Below are 20,087 nucleotides of genomic sequence, written 5' to 3' on the forward strand. Positions count from 1 at the left end.
ATCAGGAGGAAGACGTCAGTGGGAGGGGACTCAGGATCTCAGGGGGGTTTCCAGACATGAGATTTTTAACATCTTGCTTTCACATTCAGGGTTTTCTATGCCAAGAGCATAACTATAGGAAGAGACACACTCTTCTCTGGAACCCTCCTTGCTCTGAACGCCTCCATACCCCCCTCCCTGCTTCGCCCCCCCACGCCCCCCACCCCCCACTCTCTTCTGCTGAGGTTGTCTGCTTCCCTCAGATGGCGGTGGGGGTGGGGAGCCAGGGGCATGCTCTCCATCAGGGTTCACGGTCTTTATTAGTCAGGTGGCCCTCCCTGGGAGCCAGGGCACATCCTACCTCCGAGAAAGGGAAGGGCCTGGAACCACGCACAGAACCCCACCCCCACTCCTCCGTACAAGGGCCCCCAGAGCCTGGCAGAGGGTGGACTCTTCCCTGGATGTTCTGAAGCCTACACTGTGCCACAGAGCCCCAAAGCCCCTGAAAACTAGTGCCAGGGATACTGGGGACATTTAAATGCCAGCGAGACCTCCCTGCCTCACTCTCAGGGGTGTGGTCTCCCCTGGCCTGTCACAAGTCATCCCATGAGTACCCACGGTCAGCACTTTCCCTTGTCCACCGCCCCCCCACAAAGGCAGGCAGAATGCTCCCTCATGTTGGCATGTCTGGGCCTCTCCTCTCCATCTGGCCCAGAAACAGCAGAGATGGGTGTCACTTAGGAGAGTTCAGGCCATCATCAGGGGCTTAGTGGGGCTGGTAGCCCAGATGACAGGTAGTTATAGCCCAAGCTCCTCCTTGGGACACTGGGACACGCCGGACCAGGGCAAGGGCTCAGTGCTGCCACCCGGTGGCTGTGCGAGGCCGGCTCTTAAACTCCACATGAACTCCAGGGGGCTTGGAGCCCCCATTCAGGGTCCCAGGGCTGGTGGAGAATAAAGCAAAAGTTGGGAATGATTTCTGAACCCACTCTTTCTGCCTCTTCCAAGTATAAACCTGGGCTCCCCGGGGCAGGGAGAGCAGACACCCTGGCACCCGGCATGGCTACCGCTCAGGGTCCTGGGAGGCGGGGACTGAGGCTCCATGATTCCTGCCCCTCAGTGGCTCTGCCACCTTCTACAGAAAGGAGAGAAAGCAAAACCATGATGTCCAGTTTCTCTCCCTCCCTCCATCTTGGAGGGGATCCTCTCCTCTCCTTAGGCTTGGTCCCAGGGTTGACCCACTACCACCAGAGACAAGCAGGCTCCCCTGACTGCCATGGGAGCCCAAGCTTGCCCTCCCAGCCCACATGGCCCCTTTGCAGCCTCAGTCTCCCCAGGTCCGTCCAGCCCGAAGCACTGGGTTGCCCGTAGGATGGTCACACAGCTGGGGAGGCTCAAGCCACTTTCCTCCTCTCCTCAGGTTACCTGGTTCCTTCCCCATGGACCACCCTCCCAAACCTCCTCCAGGACCCGAGGTACAGGGCACCCACACCCCACAGCCCAGCCAGGAAGGCTCAAGAGCGGGACCAGTGGGGAGGTGGGACTGGGCTGAGATGCCCCCGATGTGGGCAGGCAGGATCGGAAGGTGGAGTCTAGTCGTGGGGCCCCTCTTCGGGGGGGTCCTCGTCAACGGGGGGTGTGGGCTGGCAGCGGAAATGGTCATGCCAAATCTTAAGGAAGGTGACCCGGAACTTCTGGATGCGGAAGGCATAGACGATGGGGTTCATGGCCGAGTTGCCGTGGGTGAGGAAGATGGCAATGTAGGTGAGGATGCTGGGCTTCTGGCAGGAAGGGCAGAAGAGGGTGATGCAGTTCAGGATGTGCAGGGGCAGCCAGCTGAGGGCGAAGAGGAAGAGAATGAGGGCCAGCGACTTGGCAATCTTCAGCTCCTTCCCGTAGTACTTCTGCGGGTCACCAGAGGAGGCCGACACCTTCTTGTTGAGCTGCTTGCGGATCAGGTAGAAGACCTCCAGGTAGATGAGGACCATGAGCAGCAGCGGCGGTAGCACCCAGACAAAGAAGTTGAAGTAGACCATGTACTCCATGCTGATAACCTTCTCAAACTCGCACTCAATCACGGGCTCGCCCTCGGTGCCGTTGGCTGCCCAGGCCCGCTCCACCTCCCCGAGCCGGTTCCAGCCGAACAGGGGCGTCAGACCCACCACGAAGGAGAGAATCCAGCAGCCGGCGATGGCCACGGCCGCCCTCCGGGGAGTCACCACCGTCTTGTACCTGGGGGAGGGGAGAATAGAGTGTGAGTCCCCCCAACCCAGGCTCCACCAGCCCCCAGGGGTCTCTAAGAGGAGACCCCCTCCCCAGCCAGGGCCCAGTGAGCAGGGAGCTGCGGGTCTTTGGCTAGAAGTCCGAGTCTTCAGGATCTAAGATTTGGGCCACAGCTTTGCATTGCACTGGCTCATCTCGCCCACAGAGGGTGGGAACCCTGGGTCACGTAAAAATCATGATGAACTAAAAATCAAGGTAAAAATCATAACAGAAAATAACAAAGGACCTCCCGGAGGAGTTTTAATAAAATCACCAAAGTAAAAATCATGTGTGCCCGGCACATCGCCATTGGTCACCTCATCATTGCAGCGTGGTGGTCCTGTTAAGGTAGGAAAGCCTTGACAGATGAGGAAATTGAGGTTCAAAGCAATCACATGATGTGCCCAAGGCCGCATGGAAGGTGGCAACGCTTTCCTACGCTACGCTGACCCAAAACAGCCAGAAAATCAGTGAGCCGCTCTTCCCCTTAGGCCAGCTGACAGCTGACACAACTGTCCAAAAAAGCCTTGCACACCTCCCTCCTTCCGGCTCTGCCCCATACCCTCCTACCAGTGCCCCCACCTCCCCTTCCAAGCTTACCTCCCCTTCCCCCGTCCAATCACCGCGCAGTGCTTATCTCCTGAGGGCTTGTGCTCAAGCACCAGCTCTGCACCCCCAAGCTAATGGGGGAATCATTCTCAGGAAAGACAACTCATGTTCACAGAGCATTTGCTACAAGCGAGGCACTTGCGTGTATGCATGCACGGGGGTGCATTTGCTCAGCCAAATGCCAAACATGCGTGTTTTCTGTGCCAGTAAGAAAGGATCTCTGCGGCTCACATTTTGGGTGAAGAGGCCGACAACACAATGTCCTGGGAGCTCCCCACTTCCCTTTAAACCAGTGCAGCCTGCAGCCAGCGTGTCCTCTGCCCACATGCCGCCCCGGAGAGAGTGCCAGGGGCTGGGGCCCACCCAGCTCGGTGCTGGAGAGCCAGCTCAGCACAGGTGGGCTCAGCTTGCCCAGTTTATTTTCCAGTGCGGCTTCTGAGATGGATGGAGTGCCCCGCTGAGCCTGTAAGCAGCTCCTGAGACCCATGCGGATGAAAGCAGAGGCCTCCCTCCGACTCTGGTTTCTCCTGTCGTGTGCTGCAGCATCGGTGGTTTTCTTCTTTACAGTGACGTTACTTACGGCGCCTCTCACCCTGGACCCCGTTCTGTGCACCACAGCCCACTGATCCGGGAAGGCTTTACGGGGAGGGGGAAGGGAATGACTTGGCAGGGGGGAGAAACCAGATCCCCCCATCCCATCAAGGAAGCAAGCACTAGAAGGGATCATGGAAGCTCTTTTCCAATCTCCTCATCGTTCCAATGGGAAAGGGAGGAACCTAGATGATTCCAACACGTCAGTGTGATGACCCCTCCCCTACTCTGTGATCATAGGGCCCTTGTGTCCCCAAAGCACCAAGGCACCTTGAAGGCACCCAGTTCACTGGTGCCTCCCTAAGTTTTCTTACACATAATCCTTGCTATCTTGCAACTGAAGCCCATTCCCGCCTCTTGGATCCCCAGCAGGAGGGCCAGCCTGGTGCACACACTAGAAGTCAATCTGCAACCTACTAGATCAACTCTTTCTCAGTAAAATGAGACAGCGGACCCCGCTTCAGAGACTAAGGACCAGATGAGACAACATAAGTGAAATAGTCTGTAAACACCCCACCAATATTCTTGTGCCCAAGCTCCTCCCTTCCAAGCCCCTAGTAACACTCATACTTGGAAAACCTCCCATATCTCTAGATGCTCAGCCAACAGGACCTAACTGCTCTGCACATATCTGGCTCAGGGCTTGTTAGTGATGATCTCAAAGGGCTCCCCACACATCCTATGGTGAAAGAAGCTCTGGGTGAATCTATAGAGCAAGACCAAAGAGGCAGAGATCATTCTGCCAAGACAGAAGGCTGAGGGACACTGCCATGGCTGTCATGAGGTTGGGGTGGGGGGCAGGTTTCCAGGGTGAGCCTCAGCAGGACCTAATCAGGCTGCAGCTGCAAGAGGAAGGATGGAGGCCAGGCACCTGCCCTTCCCTGCCCACCCGCCCCGGGTCACAGCCCATCGCACGTATGATTTATATCATGTTTATCATTTACAAAGCCCTTTACATTCATGTCTCAGGTCATCCCCGTAACCACCCTGTGATGCAGGACATAATGGGATTACCATTTCACAGATTAGGAAACCCAGGCCCAGAAATGGCCAATAACTTACCCAGGTCTCCAGACTCTAAGACCAGCTCTCCTCCGGGGCACCAGGCTCACTATGGGTCACTTAGATGTGGGATGATTGGCAGATTGCAAATGTCCCCTTCCTAAGAGCTTTAGAATGGGAACATCTAGACCCTGGTCAAGGAGGGTATGCCCAGAGATAGGGGGGTGGACAAGGTGACCTTGTGCTGCCGTGCAGCCTGGGGATTGGGGGTGGGGGGAGGCTGCCCAGGACCCACATCTGAGCAATGATGACCACTGAGAGAAGAGGTGGGTCCCGACACTGACCCAGGTGCGAGAGAAGGAGGAAGCAGCTTCTCACTAGGGAGGCGCCCACCCCCCTCCTCCCCTCGCCCTTCTTGACGGCCTGGAGGCCCAGGGTTAAAGCTTTCCTGGGGCTCCTCCAGGGCCAGGTCCCAGTAGACCTGCAGCTTAGGGTATCAGTTCTCATCTGTTTTTCTTGCTATTTTCTCCATGGTGGGAAAGGGCTGGACCCAGGACCTTGGCTGAGGTGGGGCAGGCTCCCACAGGAAGGACTGCGTCCCAGGGCCAGGGAGAAACTCACCTCTCCCCACATGTGGGAAAGAGAAGCAGAAGCTGCAAGTCCTGGGGCGCACATGGGGTAGGGCGTCGTTGAATGTGCCTCCAAAGCTTGGGAGGTCCCTCCCAAGTTGGGGTCCGCGGCCTCACCCCACCCCCGGGGCTGTGGTGGGAACTAGCCAGAAAGACAGCTGTCCTCAGGAGCGTGCAGTGTCCCATAGACACAGGCGGGGGAGCAACAGAATGGACACATTGAAACACCAGTGGGGCCTTGTCCACAGGCAAGCAGGGCGGGCAGCTCCTTACAGAACCAGCCCCATCACCTCCAGCGTCTCCCTCACGGTGCTTAAAATCCCACCATGGGTGAGCCATTCATTTGGGTTAAGAATTGGCCCCTCTGTGTGTTATTTTTAAAAGCCAAGACAGTACTAATTCCAAAGTGTGAGTTAGTCTACCAGCCAGCGCCTTCCTGATGATGGTGATAACATGCATACTGTGTACCTGGACCGGCGGGAGGGGGAGGGAGGGCTTCAGGAAAGAGGTGGAAGGGGGTTCCCGGGCTGGCTGAGTGGGGAGGTATCTCCCATCACAGATGCCACCAGAATAAGTGTGATTCAGAGGTGGACAAGGTGGGGCCGGGGGGACTACCAATCCCGCACCCAACAGGGCAGGGCAGAAGACACCTCTGCCACACCCCTGCACTCTGGCAGGGCTGCTACATAGAAGAGGGAGGCTCTGAAGGCTAAGGCGGGGGAGGGGCATTGAACAATAACAGCTAACTGGGGCATCTGGGTGGCTCAGTTGGTTGAGCGTCTGACTCTTGGTTTCGGCTCAGGTCATGATCTCAGGGTCGTGAGATCAAGCCCTGGGTCAGGCTCCACACTCGGCAGTAAGTCTGCTTGAGAGTCTCTCCCTCTCCCTCTGCCCCTCCCCTCCCACTCATGTGCACGCTCTCTCTCTCTTTCTCTCTCTCTCAAATAAATAAATAAATCTTTAAACAAAAAGAAAAATAACAGCTAACTGATCAGTAATAATGACAACAATAATGCTAATAAGTTAACATTTATTGATACTTCTTGCAGACCCGGCACTGACTAAAGATAGCCCCATGAGTCAGGTATTATTATGATTATTATTTTCATTTTCTAATTACAGTAACTGAGACTCAGATTATGAGACCTGCCCAAGGTCCCTTACCGAGAAAGACGTAGAGACAGAATTGCTAAGATTCAGATCTTTCCAAGTCCAAAGCCTGGCTGGACCCAGCCCTGGCACTCCCACGGGATGGGGTGGAGGGGGCTTGGAGGGTGGAGCCTCAGAGTGGCAGGGAGCCATGGCGAGCTCCTTGGATTGAGCAGTTCTGAGGATGTCATTAGACCTGCCTGGGAGCCCCCCACCTCCCTCCAGGTCGGGCCTCTTCATAGACCTCAGGCTGGTCTGTTGTGAGCTGCCTAGCTGTTTAGTGGTGGGTGTTGGGGTGACGAAGCAAACAAGGTACCTCCTTTTGAGTCATTAAACAGATATTCCATGAACACCTTTAGGTGCCAGGTACCAAGTGGTAAAGGTAGGGTTCAGAAATATTGAGGAGAACAGGCTCTCGTGAAAGTAAACTTCTAGAGGCAGGGGAACAGGAAATAGATGTATAAACAAATAAACGGATCATTTCAGAGAGTGAAATCAATAGGACACCCGAGAGAGTGAGTAGCTGGTGGGCAGAGGGGCCTCTCTGGGAAGGATGTGCTGAGCTGATCGCTAAATGATCACCAAGAGCCACCCAGGCAAAGATCGGGGTGGGGGGTCAGGCAGAGCCTTCCGCGCAGAAAATACAGCAGGTGAAGGTGCTGAGGCTAGAGGTTAAGGAACAGAGAGCAGCTAGTGAGGCCGGTGAGGGCAAGGGTAGGGAGGGTCAGTCCCAGCTGTGGTCAGGGACAGCCACCTAGGGCTGGGAGGGCCACAGTCAAGGTTCTGGGGTACATTCTAAGTGCAGGGAAGCCATTGCAAGCAGAGGAGTAATATCCTCCAATTTCTGTTTTTAAAAAAGCTAACTCGGACCACCCTGTGGAGAATGTATTATAGCAGGGAAAGCAAGACAACCACAGGGAGGCTATTTTAGCTATCCAGGCAAGACAGGAGGTGATGTACTCCAGTTGGCGCAGCGGCCGGGGGGAAGTGGACGGCTTGAGGTGCACTTGGGAACAGATCCAACAGGATCTGCTGTTGAGTCTGGCTGTCCAGCTGACAGAAAGAATCAAGATGATGCCCAGGTTTTGATCCTGGCCACTGAGCAGAGAGAGAGATTCCATTTCCTGAGTCTCCTGGATCCCTGTCTCCTCAAGGGGCCCCTCCCCTTAGCCTCAACCCCACCCCCTTTGCTGGTGAGGTCCACACCACACTGCTGGACCCTCGTTTGTGTCCACCCAGGGGCCTTCACCCTTCCTGCTCATCTCCCCTCATTCAGATGCCACCTCAGATGTCACCTCCTCAGAGAAGCTTCCCTGACCAGAAGGCAAAAACAGCCCCCACCACTCTGTACCTCTTGCCGTGTTTAACTTTCTTGACAGATCTGACCACTTCCTGTCTCTCTCTCATTCTCTCTCCATATATATGTATAGATTTATCCAGCAGAATATAAGGTCCATTTAGGACAGGGCCTTTGTTTTACAGGTTCACCACTGCAACCCCAGTACCTAGAACAGTGATCAATCACTGTCTGCTGAATAAATGAATACATACGTATAACATCGGGCAGGTGAATCCATACATCCATATATACAATCACTTATGATCTATTATCCATATGATAAATAAAATTCAATGATAAATAAACATGATTTATTCAATCATTTGTGATTGATTGAGGATCTACCCCGTGAGTACATCTTGAGAACCAGAAATGGTTCTGCCCAGTTAGAGAAAGTGGTTGCTGCCCAGTTAGAGAAAGTCAGAGGAGAAAGGCATAGCCGTCGCTCTGGAAGCAATCACAGCGCCCTGGATGAGAAGAATCATGCCCTGGGTGACTCCCTGCCACACTGGGAGCTGTGGGGAGCCCGCTGACGAACTGGCTAACAACTGGCGCCCCGCTTAGGTGCTGTACCATAGGCCGCTCTGATGAGGGCCTCTTAGGGGAGGTATGAGCCAGTGCCAGCCAGCCCCCAACACACCCACAGCTGCCCAGGCCCCAGCGCTGCAGCCGCATACTGCGGGATCAGCAGAAGCTCCCCTGGCCAGACCCAGCTTCCCCGGAGTCTTCCAGCCTGCGGTCCGGAGAAGCCGTGTCTCCATCTCAAGCTAAGTCCTAGTGGGAGCCATGAGCGTGCCCAGGCTCCTGGCTGGTCCTGTGCCTCATGAATAGGCCCCTTTCACAGATAAGATCACGTCCAGTCGGAGGCCCTGGCTGAGCACCGAGGGGTGGCCTCTCCCAGCCCACAGCCTCAGAGAGGGGCTCTTTCCCCGACACCACTGGGGACTGACTTTCAGGCTGACTCTGAGAACGTGAACCAAAAGCCTCCAAAGAACAGGAAAAGTGCAGAATGTCATCAGGCGATGAACAGACCCTGAGGCCTAGGCAGGAAAGAAGCATTTGACAGAGAAAAGAGAAGGGGAGGGCAGTGAGGCCCCACAGAACTCTCTTTGGTGGACGGAGAACTGCCACCCAAAGGAAGGCGCTCAGAGCAGCCGCTCTGTCACGGCTCAAACAAGACTGGAGTGTGCTGGGCAATGTCCACAATAGCCAAACTGTGGAAAGAGCCAAGATGTCCATCGACAGATGAATGGATAAAGAAGAAGTGGTATATATACACAAGGGAATATTATGCAGCCATCAAAAGGAATGAGATCTTGCCATTTGCAACGACGTGGATGGAACTGGAGGGTGTTATGCTGAGTGAAATAAGTCAATCAGAGAAAGACATGTATCATATGTATGACCTCACTGATATGAGGAATTCTTAATCTCAGGAAACAAACTGAGTGTTGCTGGAGTGGTCGGGGGTGGGAGGGATGGGGTGGCTGGGTGATAGACATTGGGGAGGGTATGTGCTATGGTGAGCGCTGTGAATTGTGCAAGACTGTTGAATCACAGATCTGTACCTCTGAAACAAATAATGCAATCTATTTTAAGAAAAAAGAAAAAGAAGAAGATAGCAGGAGGGGAAGAATGAAGGGGAGTAAATCGGAGGGGGAGACGAACCATGAGAGACGATGGACTCTGAGAAACAAACTGAGGGTTCTAGAGGGGCGGGGGTGGGGGGGATGGGTTAGCCTGGTGATGGGTATTAAAGAGGGCACGTTCTACGTGGAGCACTGGGTGTTATGCACAAACAATGAATGATGGAACACTACATCAAGAACTAATGATGTAATGTATGGTGATTAACATAACAATTAAAAAAAAAGACTGGAGCGTGCTGTGCCTGAAGCTGGCTCTCCTCAGCCTCCCTCCCCGCCCTGCCCTGCTCTGTCTCAACAGGGGCTGAGCCCTGCAGGCTGCATCTCCGGAGCTCCCGTGTCAGCGGGGTCCACAGCAGGCACTGGGGCACCGAGGGAGGAGAGGAAAGCCGGGATATTTCCAGCCCCCTCTCTGTGCCTTGGGCAGCTGTTACCTCTCCTTGCGGGCTTCCCCTCCCAGCCCGCAGGTCCACCTCGTTTCCAGTTCCTTCTTTGTCCCCCAGCCCAGGGCTGACTTCCCCTTGTTGCTGAGCTCTGGGTTCCCTCATGGTCCCCTTGACGTCTCAGACGCTTCATCACCTGCATAACCAATCCCTCCGCCGTAAGCACCTCAGTGACCCCTGAGCTCCAGGTTAGACCCCAGCCGCTCAGGAGTGAAGCCGGAGTGGAAAGAACCGAGTGTAGTCATCACGAAGAACTCCCTGCCAGGGGCAGCAGAGAACTGACCAGACTCTTAACAAATCCGCATGGACTCAGAAGGGAGAGATAGAGAGAGAAGCCACATGGTCGGTCTGGAAAAGGCTAGATGTGTCTCTGTTGGAAGATAAGGGTGATGAAGTGTTCTGTCGACTGCTGAGGCCAGGGCAGGGTCGTCAGGGCTGGCTGGCCGTGTTCCCCAGTCACGTGGCCAGAGCACCGGGCCGAGGACTGGAGCAGGGAGCGAGGAGCATGTTTCTGCACCCCGGCAGTTTGGAGAGTCAGGAACCGAATCCTTCGTCTCTCCTTCCCTTTTCCTCTGTGTCTGAGAAGGAGCAATGCTACAGAGCTCGGGTCCCCTCCCTCCTGCCTCCCTTTTTATCAAGGATCTGGACCACTTGCAACTGGAAACCTGGGTCTCCAACCAGGGAAGTAAGGCTTTCAGACTATTAAACTACTTCCTGCAGAGAAATTCTTCCTCCCCAAGGAGAACAGGAAACCAGATACAATCAAAGGCGCTGGGCACACTCCAGGGGCCAAACATTTAAGAGTAATGCTGCCCAGGGGAGTCTGGATCGGGGGCCGGGCGGGGGGGGCACAGGATGTCTGGGTCCTAATCACCCTGCCTCGAGTCTTGCTCCCCTCAGACCCTGTGGCATCAGCTACCACCCATATCAGTGTCACCCATCCCCAAAAGGGAAACCGGTCTGACATCTCCAGGGCCAGCCTGAAGGCTTACAGAGAAGAGGGACAGATGCTCGGAGCTCCTTGAAAGAAAAGAGCTGAATAAATTGATTAGGTCATTAGTGTAAATGGGCCTTGGAAATCACTCCTGGTCACTTGCTGGGGACAAAAAACTCCACAGCCTGGTGGGAAGACAATCAAGGGCACATATGTGACTCCGGGACCAACAACCTCCCCCACCTTCCCTGCTCCAGATGCAGAGCCTCTTCCTTGGATCTGGCAGTGAGCAGAAAAAACCTAACTCCTGTCTTCAAGGAATGTTCTGTCCGACAAGGGGGCACAGCGCTGCCCAAAGCGGGCAGCCAGGCTGACGAGACAGCAGCACGTGTTGAAGCCCACAAGGCCAAAGCTCCCGGGACCCCCCGCCCCCGCCCCAGACTCACAGGCTGCACGGATGCCCAGCATCGCCCGCTCCGCCACAGGCCTGCGTGCCTTGTGATGGAGCCCTCTGCTCTCTGGCGTGTTCTCTCATCCTTACAAGGGGGCCTTTGGATTTGCTCAGAGCTCCAAAGGAGGCTCCTGGGAGGACAGGGGGGTGGATGTAGGGAGCGGGATCTCAGATTTAAGGGAGGCACGTTTTTCAGCTATATCTGCCTGCCATCCCCAGGCCTTTCCCCCCATTGAGGGTGAATCAGGATGTCCCCGTACAGACAACGGAGACCCAGGGACTGCATCTGAAACAATGCCGTGCGTGATTTTGAGATGCGACCCCCCCCACACACACACACAATGGGAAGCAGCTCTCTGACTCCCAAGGCCGGGTGGAGCCCCACATCCCAGTGACTGGGTGGTCCTTGAGGAGGAGGGTGTCTGACCTGATCAGGAAACTGGGGAAACTGGACCCAGCCTTCCTGGCCATTTCCTGCCTGAGACTTGATTCTCTCCGGCTCTCAGGTAAGGAAGGCCAGGGTGGCAAAGAGACCAAGGCCATATGGCCCCACCTGCCATGGGTGACTTTCTGACTCATCCGGTGGGTGGGACGGAAAAACCTGTCCTGTCCGTGTGTGGATTTAATGACCTGAGAGTGGCTGGTGCAGTGAGGCCTCACCGTGACGACCATGGAGGGAAAGGGGCCAAATTCCTTTTCCAGTGAGGTGGAAAGGCCTGCCTCTGGCGAAGGGGAGCCGATTGGATCATTCCCACAGGCCCCCGTGGCCTCTGCAGACAGTGGTCACTTACAAGAGGTGGCCAGGGATCCTCCAGTCTGGCTGGCCCGTCGGCAGGGCCAGTGCAGGAGGGTCCTGGGAATGTGCGCACTTCCCTGGGCCCAAGAGAACAGAGGGGTCCGCGCTGCCCGTTGAGGGGTGCCTGCCCGCACCGCAGCATCAGGACCCCCCAAAGAGGGAGAGCTCGCCCGTGGAGCACCACCTCCAACCTGGTGTGGATCAAGAGACCCAGGTTCTGGTCTGGGCTCTGCTGGGAGTGAGCAGGTCAGGGGGAGACCCCTCCCCTTTGCAGCAGACGTGTCCTCATGGAGATGATGTGGGACTAAACCAGATGTATCCCAAGCTCCACAGGTCGTGTTCCCCTCTTCTGGAATGATCATCCTACAGGGAGAGCTGAGCTTGGCGTTAACAGAAAGGAGAGGGGAGCCCTGAGGACCAAACTCCTCTCCCAGTTTGGGGAGGAGGGACCCAGGGGCTGGGGTTGAGGCACCCACAAGTCCCCAGAAGGGAGTCCCTCCCCTGAGGTTTCATGTTCTAGCTATGCGCCCCACAGAGAGGAAGACTGGCAGGAACCTAGGATGGAAAGAGAAAGAAGTATATGGTGGTGGGATGAGTGAGTAAGGGACTGACTGGCTGGCAGAAGTGTGCTGTGGAGTCACATCGGCCTTCACGCTACAGCTCCACCAGTTAACAGCTCGTGGCCTTGAGCAAGTCACCATCCCTCGAGCCTCAGTTCTGTCCTCAGCACAAGGGCTTGAGAAGATGTGCTTGGCAGGCTCACTGTGACCATGGGGCTGGTGCGCTTACTCATCCGGGCCCTGGTACCTGATAGCAACTGGTGCCCAGCCTTATCACCTCGCCACCCAGAGGACATCCCTGATTCTACCGGAAAATACAGTCAGCTCCGAAAGAGATACAAAACAGGTTGCAAGGACACAGATAAAAAAAAAAAGTGACTTGTTTCATTTTGGAAGCCTGGTCACAGGGCTTTCGTTTTTATTTTGCAGTTAGCTCTCCCACCTAACCCAACCTTGGTACAGAATTAGCCTGTGTTCCTGATCCGTCTGAGATGGGGAAGGGGTGGGGTGTGGGAGCTCGCTCAGCCCAGCACTAAACCCCACACAGGGCCCTAGAGAAGGCACACTCCTGGCTGGGCCCAGCAAAGCTCTCTTGGGGGAAGTGGCCAGTGTGGGGGTTGGAGACACGGGCAGGCTGACTCGGGGAGCCCATGCCCTTTCTCCTTCCCACTCCTGAGTATCTCCTGGCCTGTCAGAAACCACGGGATACTCAGCATCTGCCTGAAAGCCTATATCCGTCAAGGGACCGTAATGTAACCCCCAGCAGGGAGACCCCATGCAGACTCCAGGGCAGCCCAAAGTAGGTAGCCCAGCTGGGACCCAGGAGACGGGCCTTCTGCACAGGTGCCAGGCCTGGAGTCATGGGCAGTGCCCCTTCTGGGCCTCCCCAGGCCTAGGAGAAAGGGATGCTCACCCTGGCGACGCAACTGTTCTCATGGGGCGTGGGTTCTTTTTCTGTTTCTGCTGCCTGGGCCTTTGGGGCTGCCTAAAGTTATAGGCTCTCTTCTAGAAAAGATGTGACAGCTTTGCACAGCGGCAGTATCGTAGTCAATGAGGTTTATCTGAGGCGCGATTATTGCTAATAGAAGAGATGTGACAGACGGCAGGATGTGGGAGGACAGAGAGGACAGAGGGAGCTCTCCATCTTGGAAATTTTCTGAAAGAGTCCACTCCCACCATCAGACCGCCACTCCACAGCGTCTCCTTGTCTATCAGAAAATCCTCCTTGGGTCTAACTTCAGTCCCTTCTGCTGCCTCACGACCCAAGGTGGTACTTAGCTCTTCGGACCTGGAAGAAGCTGCCTATTCTCCCAGGTCCTGGCCCTTCTCCCCCACTGACATCCAGGTCAGTGGAGTTTGGAGCCCAAAAGCACTAACAACAGTGGTAAGAATTCCAGCACTTTTCAGCAGTTGCTCCCGGGTGTCTCCTGCTGTCTTGTTTGCCTCGGGTCTCACTGCACGCATGCATATTCACCCAGCCCCACATGGCCGAGTCCCAGGCCAGGCCCAGCCCAGGCTCCAGTCCTTCCGGGTCAGCAGCCGCCCAGACAGCAGTGCACGGCAACCCTGGTCCTGCGCCCCTCCAGCCCCCCCTGCATCGGCTCTGGTGCCCCCTCTATTCTGCCCCAGCCATGGAAATGAGCTGGGGGGCACTGGGAGTCTGATGCAGTGGCAGGCTTGCCCGGGGTGAGGGGAGGCAGGGAGGGCCTAGCTTTCCCCTCCCAGGAGAGCAGGCGGCGGGAGGTAGGATGTTGGATCTCCTGGGTCACAGTTGGAGGCTGATGCCCTCCTCCTCCCCACGTCGAACTTTAAGGTGAGCTCTGTTTTCCTCTCATGCGTAAAACTGCAAGTACCCCGAGAGCAGGACGCAGGTGTGGTTCAGTGTTGTATTCCTAGCAGCTGCCACAGTACCTGGCACACAGTAGGCACCCAATAATATTTGAGGAAGGAGAACGCATCCATATAAGATGCTCAGTTAAAACCAGAAGTGCAGAAAAAGAGGGGGCAGGAGGAAGGAACAAGGAACAAATCCAATGAATAGAGAACAGTTACAAACACGGTAGATACCGCTCTGATGATAGCAATAATCACTTTAAATGCGGATCAAGTAAGTCAGAGGGAGGGTCAGAGGTCTGCCCAAGGCTCCCCGCTCCTCTCCACACCAGCCCTTCCGGCAGGCAGAAGAGTCTGCACCCAGCGCACACAGATCAGGCACCTTCCAGAGGATCTCCAGGATCCTCGGGTCCTGCCTCCGTCACCCAGCCCTGGTACATTTAAGCCACTTAATGAGGTAGTTCTAGCAAGAGTCTAACCACACTTCCTCCTGCGGCAAGACCAGCCCTTCTCCTCAGGGCCAGCCCTGGGTGGGGGTGGGGAAGAGAATGTTCTCTGGCCGTGCAGGGAGCTGGCCGGCACCCCTGTCATTTGCCCCGGGAGAACAGAGCGGCCTGAGCCGTTGGCAGCGTCCCAGTGCAGGGTTCTGGCGAGGCAGCTTCTCTGAGGGCTGATCAATAAACTCATTTTCAGTTACTCCCACTTCTGCAAAGCCCTCTAAATCATTCACATCTGTCACGACCCTGGATGGGGGAATCTCACATTATGATGTGTGTGGGGGAGGAGGAAGCTTATTAAATCAAAGCCTTTTTTTTTCCATCTACCATTCACGAAAACTTCAAAGTGCCGTGTTCAGAGCTGGGAAAAGAAAATGCAGAGAGCTGGCGGTAATGGGCCTTGGAGACTCAGCCAGGCAAGAACCAGGCAGGACACGCACCACAGCCCGGGGTCAGGGTTGGGGGGAGCTGGGGCCGCCGAGGTGGCTTCCATGTTACCAACACCAACCATCCGGGCCGTTTGGAAGGTCCTCCTTCAGGGCCCCCAACATTTAAATCTTGCAGGGGCCTGACCACCCACACCTCTCCCTCCCCTGACCTCCACGCTGGTCCCCACCTCTCTGATGGAGTCACGCCAGTTGGCCAGGGAGCAAGAAGCTCTGGGCAACACAGCACTTACCAGGCACGTGACAGGCATTAGAGATGCCGCAGAATCTGCATCTCCACATCTGTAAAATGGAGCTGAGATCTGCCCAGCCCAGCCCCCACTGTGTCCTTTGTCACCACCTGGCACAGAATTTGGCACACGGTCTCTCCTTCCGTCCCTCCTCAGTCGTCCCAGGAGACGGAGTGATCTGCCCAAGGTCACAGGGCCGGTGGCCGGAATTGGAATGGCAACTCAGGTTGGCCGCCTCCAAAGGCGGTGTTTTGTGTTTCACACACTGATGTTTCCAGGAGGCTGTGAGGGGAGTGAGGACAGGGACCAGCGTCTCTCCGTCCTTAGTGTCCCATATTGCCTGAACTTATCAGACTAGAATATGCGTGAGGGGCAGGACCCAGTGGCCCTCAGCACAATATGTGGCACAAAAGTAACCGTCCTTGTCCTTGTTTGGGGAGGAGGCCGACCGAGGAGCCCAGAGACAGGAAAGGCATTGTCTTAGATCCTACAGGAAAGAGGAACACAGACCCCTGCCAGGCCCGTCGCAAATCCACTTGTGTGACCTGTTTCTCTTGATGGATGGCTAGCTCCACCGTGCACAGAGAGAAAAGGCCAGGAGCCAGCACTGGAGGAGAAGGAGGGGAGAGAAGCTCCCCATCTCGGCAACATGATAACGACACAGCCCAGCACCACTCGCAAAGCGCTTCCCAGCCAGCGATCCAACTTGTCGCAAACATCAGCTTGCCACATAAACAAAGAGTGGATTGTTGCCATTTCGCTGATCGGAAAACTGAGGCCCAGGAAGGTTCCGTGAGTGCCCAAGGCCGCAGCTCGGCCGGTTAGCGTCTGTGTTGACACTGAACCCAGGCTCCTCTGACTCTGGCCCAGTGCTCTTTGCAGGATGCACTCTACCTGTGGGCGGCAGAGAAGGTCCTTCTGAGCCCCTCACAGCGCCCAGCCCAGGACCCAGCCCAGGGCCCACTGGGCTGCCTCCCTAGCCCATCTCCACCACTCTCACCTCCGTGGACCGCGTGGGATCATTTCTGCTGCTGTGATGCTGGCAACACCTCCGGATTTAGCTTCCCTGCCTTTGTGACTGAGGCAGCCGTGCAAATGAGCACACGCAGGCCCTGGGGCTTGCGAGAAAGCAGGCGAGGCCTAGAGGAAACCGGGCAGCAGGCCAGGCCTGTGCCCACGGGCAGTCTCTGCCCCGGAAGCCTCAGCCATCTTAGCTCAGTCTGTGCTCATTTCCCTCACTATCTGCAGAATCTTGTGTTCTGTGTCCATCTCAGCCTAGAAGCTCCCTGAGGACAGTCGGGGCTGTGGTCCCCAGTCTGGAAATCCCCGAGGACAGTGGCAGCGGGGAGTGGGGCATCCCACCCATGGCATCCACTTTGGTATCTGGCAGGCACCAAGTTCCATTCTAAGTTTGGCTATTTATGAGCTGGGTAACCATTTTCAAGTGACTTTACCTCCCTGGTCACCTATTTCTTTATGTGTAAAATGATGCTGATCTCAGCCTTGCAGAACTACAGAAAATTAAATATGCTGCCAGAGAAGGCACCCGGCGCTGCTCTGGACACTGAGGAGATACTCGACATGCCGGCACTCCCCCCACTCGCCCAGGCTTCATGTCCCCTTCCTGGGGGCCCTCCAGGCTCCTCCCCTGGCCTTGGGGAGGAGCCTGGAGCAGGAAGGGAGGTGCCCAAGGTGCTGGATCCAGAACAGCGCTGGGACACACCATTACCTGCATGTAGGGATTCGGGCGCCTCCCAGCCCGGCCACGCGGCCACTTCCCCAAGGGTCTCGGCATGCATGTAGAGGAGCCCCTTAAGCCACGCTGGTGGATGGTGTCAGCTGTCCACCCCAACCGCACCAGATTCAGAAGATACACACACACACACACACACACACACACACACACACACACACAGACACAGACACACACACACACACACACCATTATCCATCCATCTTCCTCCCTCCCACCAAACAGCAGGAAAGGGGAAGAACGAGCCCCATGATCCTGCAGGGAGACGCTGGGTTTGCACGTTCCTTTTCATGTCTAACAATGGACAGTCTCATGCGCTAGATACTATTACTTCCATTTTTGTTCGTAACAATTGAGGCTCAGAGAGTTTGGCTAAGGTCAGAATATGAAAGTAGCAGAGGCCAGACTAGAAGAGCAGTGTGGCCAGCCTGGCGGGGAAGCGGGTGGGGGCCATGAGTCCTCTCTACCAATGGAGATGCAGGTCCCATGGGGCGAGGGGAGGTGGCTTGTCCCAGTGGCAGACCAGACGCCGAGATCTGGCCTCCTGGTTCCAAGCCCCCAGCCTCCCTCTGTACTGGCCAGATGGGGAAATCACGTCTCCCCCAGCCTCCCCTGGTTTGGGCGAAGGCCCCCTGTTCTTGATACTCCTCACAGGTGTTTCGCTGGAACATTCTTTTTTTCTCCAAGTCTTGCCTACAGACTGAGTTCAGGTGCGGGCCACGTTCCAACAGGAAGAATGGGGCCCAGAGAAGGCCCTTCCTCGCCTAAGTGACTCCAGCAGTGGGAGCGGACACGCTCTCTTGTGCAGGTGGCCCCCCGGGGCTGGCCCCTCGCTGAGGAGTGAAAGCCCTGCGCCAGGCTGAACATGTAAGTCATTGTCAGTTCCTTCGCCACCAACCTCAAGGCACACTGCCCCCCTCATGTTCCACAGGGAGCCTTGGCGGTGTGCAGCCTCCATTCTGCCGGCATGCCCTTGCCCGGGGAGCGTGCTGGAGTCAGGAGCTGTTGACAGCTTCAGCAAGTGGTAGACACCCGAAAGGGAAGACACTTTCTCTTTCAACATCAGCTCCAAAGGCAAACTTGGCTCCCCTGCCAGGCGTGCGGCAGCACCCACTTCCTGACCCTCCCCCACCTCCTCGGGGCATCTCCCTCTGGCTCTCAGGGCCTCTGCTCCCCTCACGCACCTGCAGCCCTGCAGAAAACATCAGCTCCTTCTGCTACCTCCGTGCCAAGCCATCAGGCCCGCCCTAGGGCAGCTCTTGGAACCACGGGCCAGAGAGCAGAATTGGGCTGGGGGTGAGGATCACAGTAACTCCTCCGTCCCCCCACATACATCCCAGTGCCAACGTAGTTCCAGACAATGAAACCATTCTCCCCTCCCATTCCAAGAACACTGCCTCACAGATAACTCTTTGCGGTAGGGATTGGAATTAGGCCCATTATATAGATGGGAAAACTGAGACCCGGAGAGGGAAGTGATTTACCCCAAATCAACCAGAATAAGTGTTGGGAGTCAAGGCTCAAATACAGATCTTTTCATTCATCCATTCAGATGTTCATTCAGCCATGTGCCTGATAGCATGTTGTTCACCTTGCTGAGCCTCAGCTTCTCAGAAACTGTGGAAATTAGGGCTATATTATACTACTAATGTCAAACACTGTTAGTGCCTCTACATAAAACGGTGCATGGATTTAAATAAGAGAGTCCATTCCCTCTCCCTCCGCACCCCCCTCCCACTTGCACTCTAAATAAATAAATAGAGTCCATATGAAGTATGTAGCCCAGGGCCTACCACATATTAGGTGTTCAAGAATCACTTGTTACTATTACCATCCATTCACTGATTCATTGGGCCAGTCATCGGATATCAAAAATGGGCAGAAAGGGGCGCCTGGGTGGCTCAGTTGGTTAAGCGACTGCCTTCGGCTCAGGTCATGATCCTGGAGTCCCGGGATCGAGTCCCGCATTGGGCTCCCTGCTCGACGGGGGAGTCTGCTTCTCCCTTGACCCTCCCCCCTCTCATGTGCTCTCTCTCTCGTTCTCTCTCTCTCTCTCAAATAAATAAATAAAATCTTTAAAAAAAAATGGGCAGAAAGCACGCTGGGCACTATGGAGACAGAGACGAATAGGTTTGGACACCCTCCCCTCAACACACACACAACACACACAAACACACAAACTGCTCACAGGCAAGTGAGGGAGATTACCCGCATGCAATTTGACAAGGGCTGTTTAAAGCCCTTGAAGAAGAACCGTAGGAACATGAAGGCAGATCAAGGAAGGCTTCCTGGAGAAGGTCTCATTTGAGCTGAGTATTAAAGAATGCGTAGGAATTAGACAAGAGAAGAGAAGAAAATAGCTTCTGGGGTGCTTGTGTGTGTATGTGTGTGTTTAAGATGTGGTCTTACATGTTAAATCCCCTTCTTTTATCCTTCTCTACTCCAAGGATAACAGGGTAAGAAGCGACTGGCCCAAAGGCAGGGAAAGTAAGTTTTGAGCACAGGTACAAGGAGGTGTGGGGCTGAGCATCCTGGCTGGGGGAGTGACCTTGGCCTTGTGTGCCTGGGTGCTGGCCAGGCCTGCTCAGACCTCTTGCTGCATGGCAGCTGGTAAACCGTGTCCCACCCACCAAACTGTGGGTCTGTGCCCTTGAGGACAGGCCCTGTGTTGTCAGAAAGCACGTGTTGACTTGAATCCATAAACTGTGTTCTCATGTCAAGGAGGATTAATGGTGGGGGGGGCATGAGGACTGGGGGTTGGGGGGGGCCACAAACAGGAAAGGGACTAGCTGGGCTGGGACTCTTGCCTGGGCCTCAGAGAGCTGGGGTGCGGGTCGGGGAGAGCAAGCAGGGTCAAATGAAAGGGCTTCCAGACCCTCCAGGATATTGTTTTTTATTTGTAAAGATAAAAATAAAAAGCTATAACCCCTCCATAGAC

At 55.4% G+C, this 20,087-nt stretch overlaps 1 protein-coding gene and 1 pseudogene across 4 annotated transcripts in view; one reads left to right on the forward strand and one right to left on the reverse strand.

The window, feature by feature from the left end:
• Positions 1–49: 49 nt before the first annotated feature.
• Positions 50–20,087, reverse strand: part of ADORA1 (adenosine A1 receptor) — a 34,716-nt gene continuing 14,678 nt past the window's right edge. For all 4 annotated transcript variants that reach the window (XM_027611240.2, XM_027611241.2, XM_027611243.2 and 1 more), the window contains exon 3: positions 50–2,211. In XM_027611240.2, coding sequence (XP_027467041.1) covers positions 1,572–2,211 — 640 coding nt within the window. In that variant the 3' untranslated portion in view covers positions 50–1,571. The remainder of the gene's footprint in view (positions 2,212–20,087) is intronic.
• Positions 13,412–13,562, forward strand: LOC113933817 (annotated as a pseudogene).

The sequence above is a fragment of the Zalophus californianus genome, chromosome 10 (genome assembly GCF_009762305.2).
Source record: "Zalophus californianus isolate mZalCal1 chromosome 10, mZalCal1.pri.v2, whole genome shotgun sequence".
Lineage (NCBI taxonomy): Eukaryota > Metazoa > Chordata > Mammalia > Carnivora > Otariidae > Zalophus > Zalophus californianus.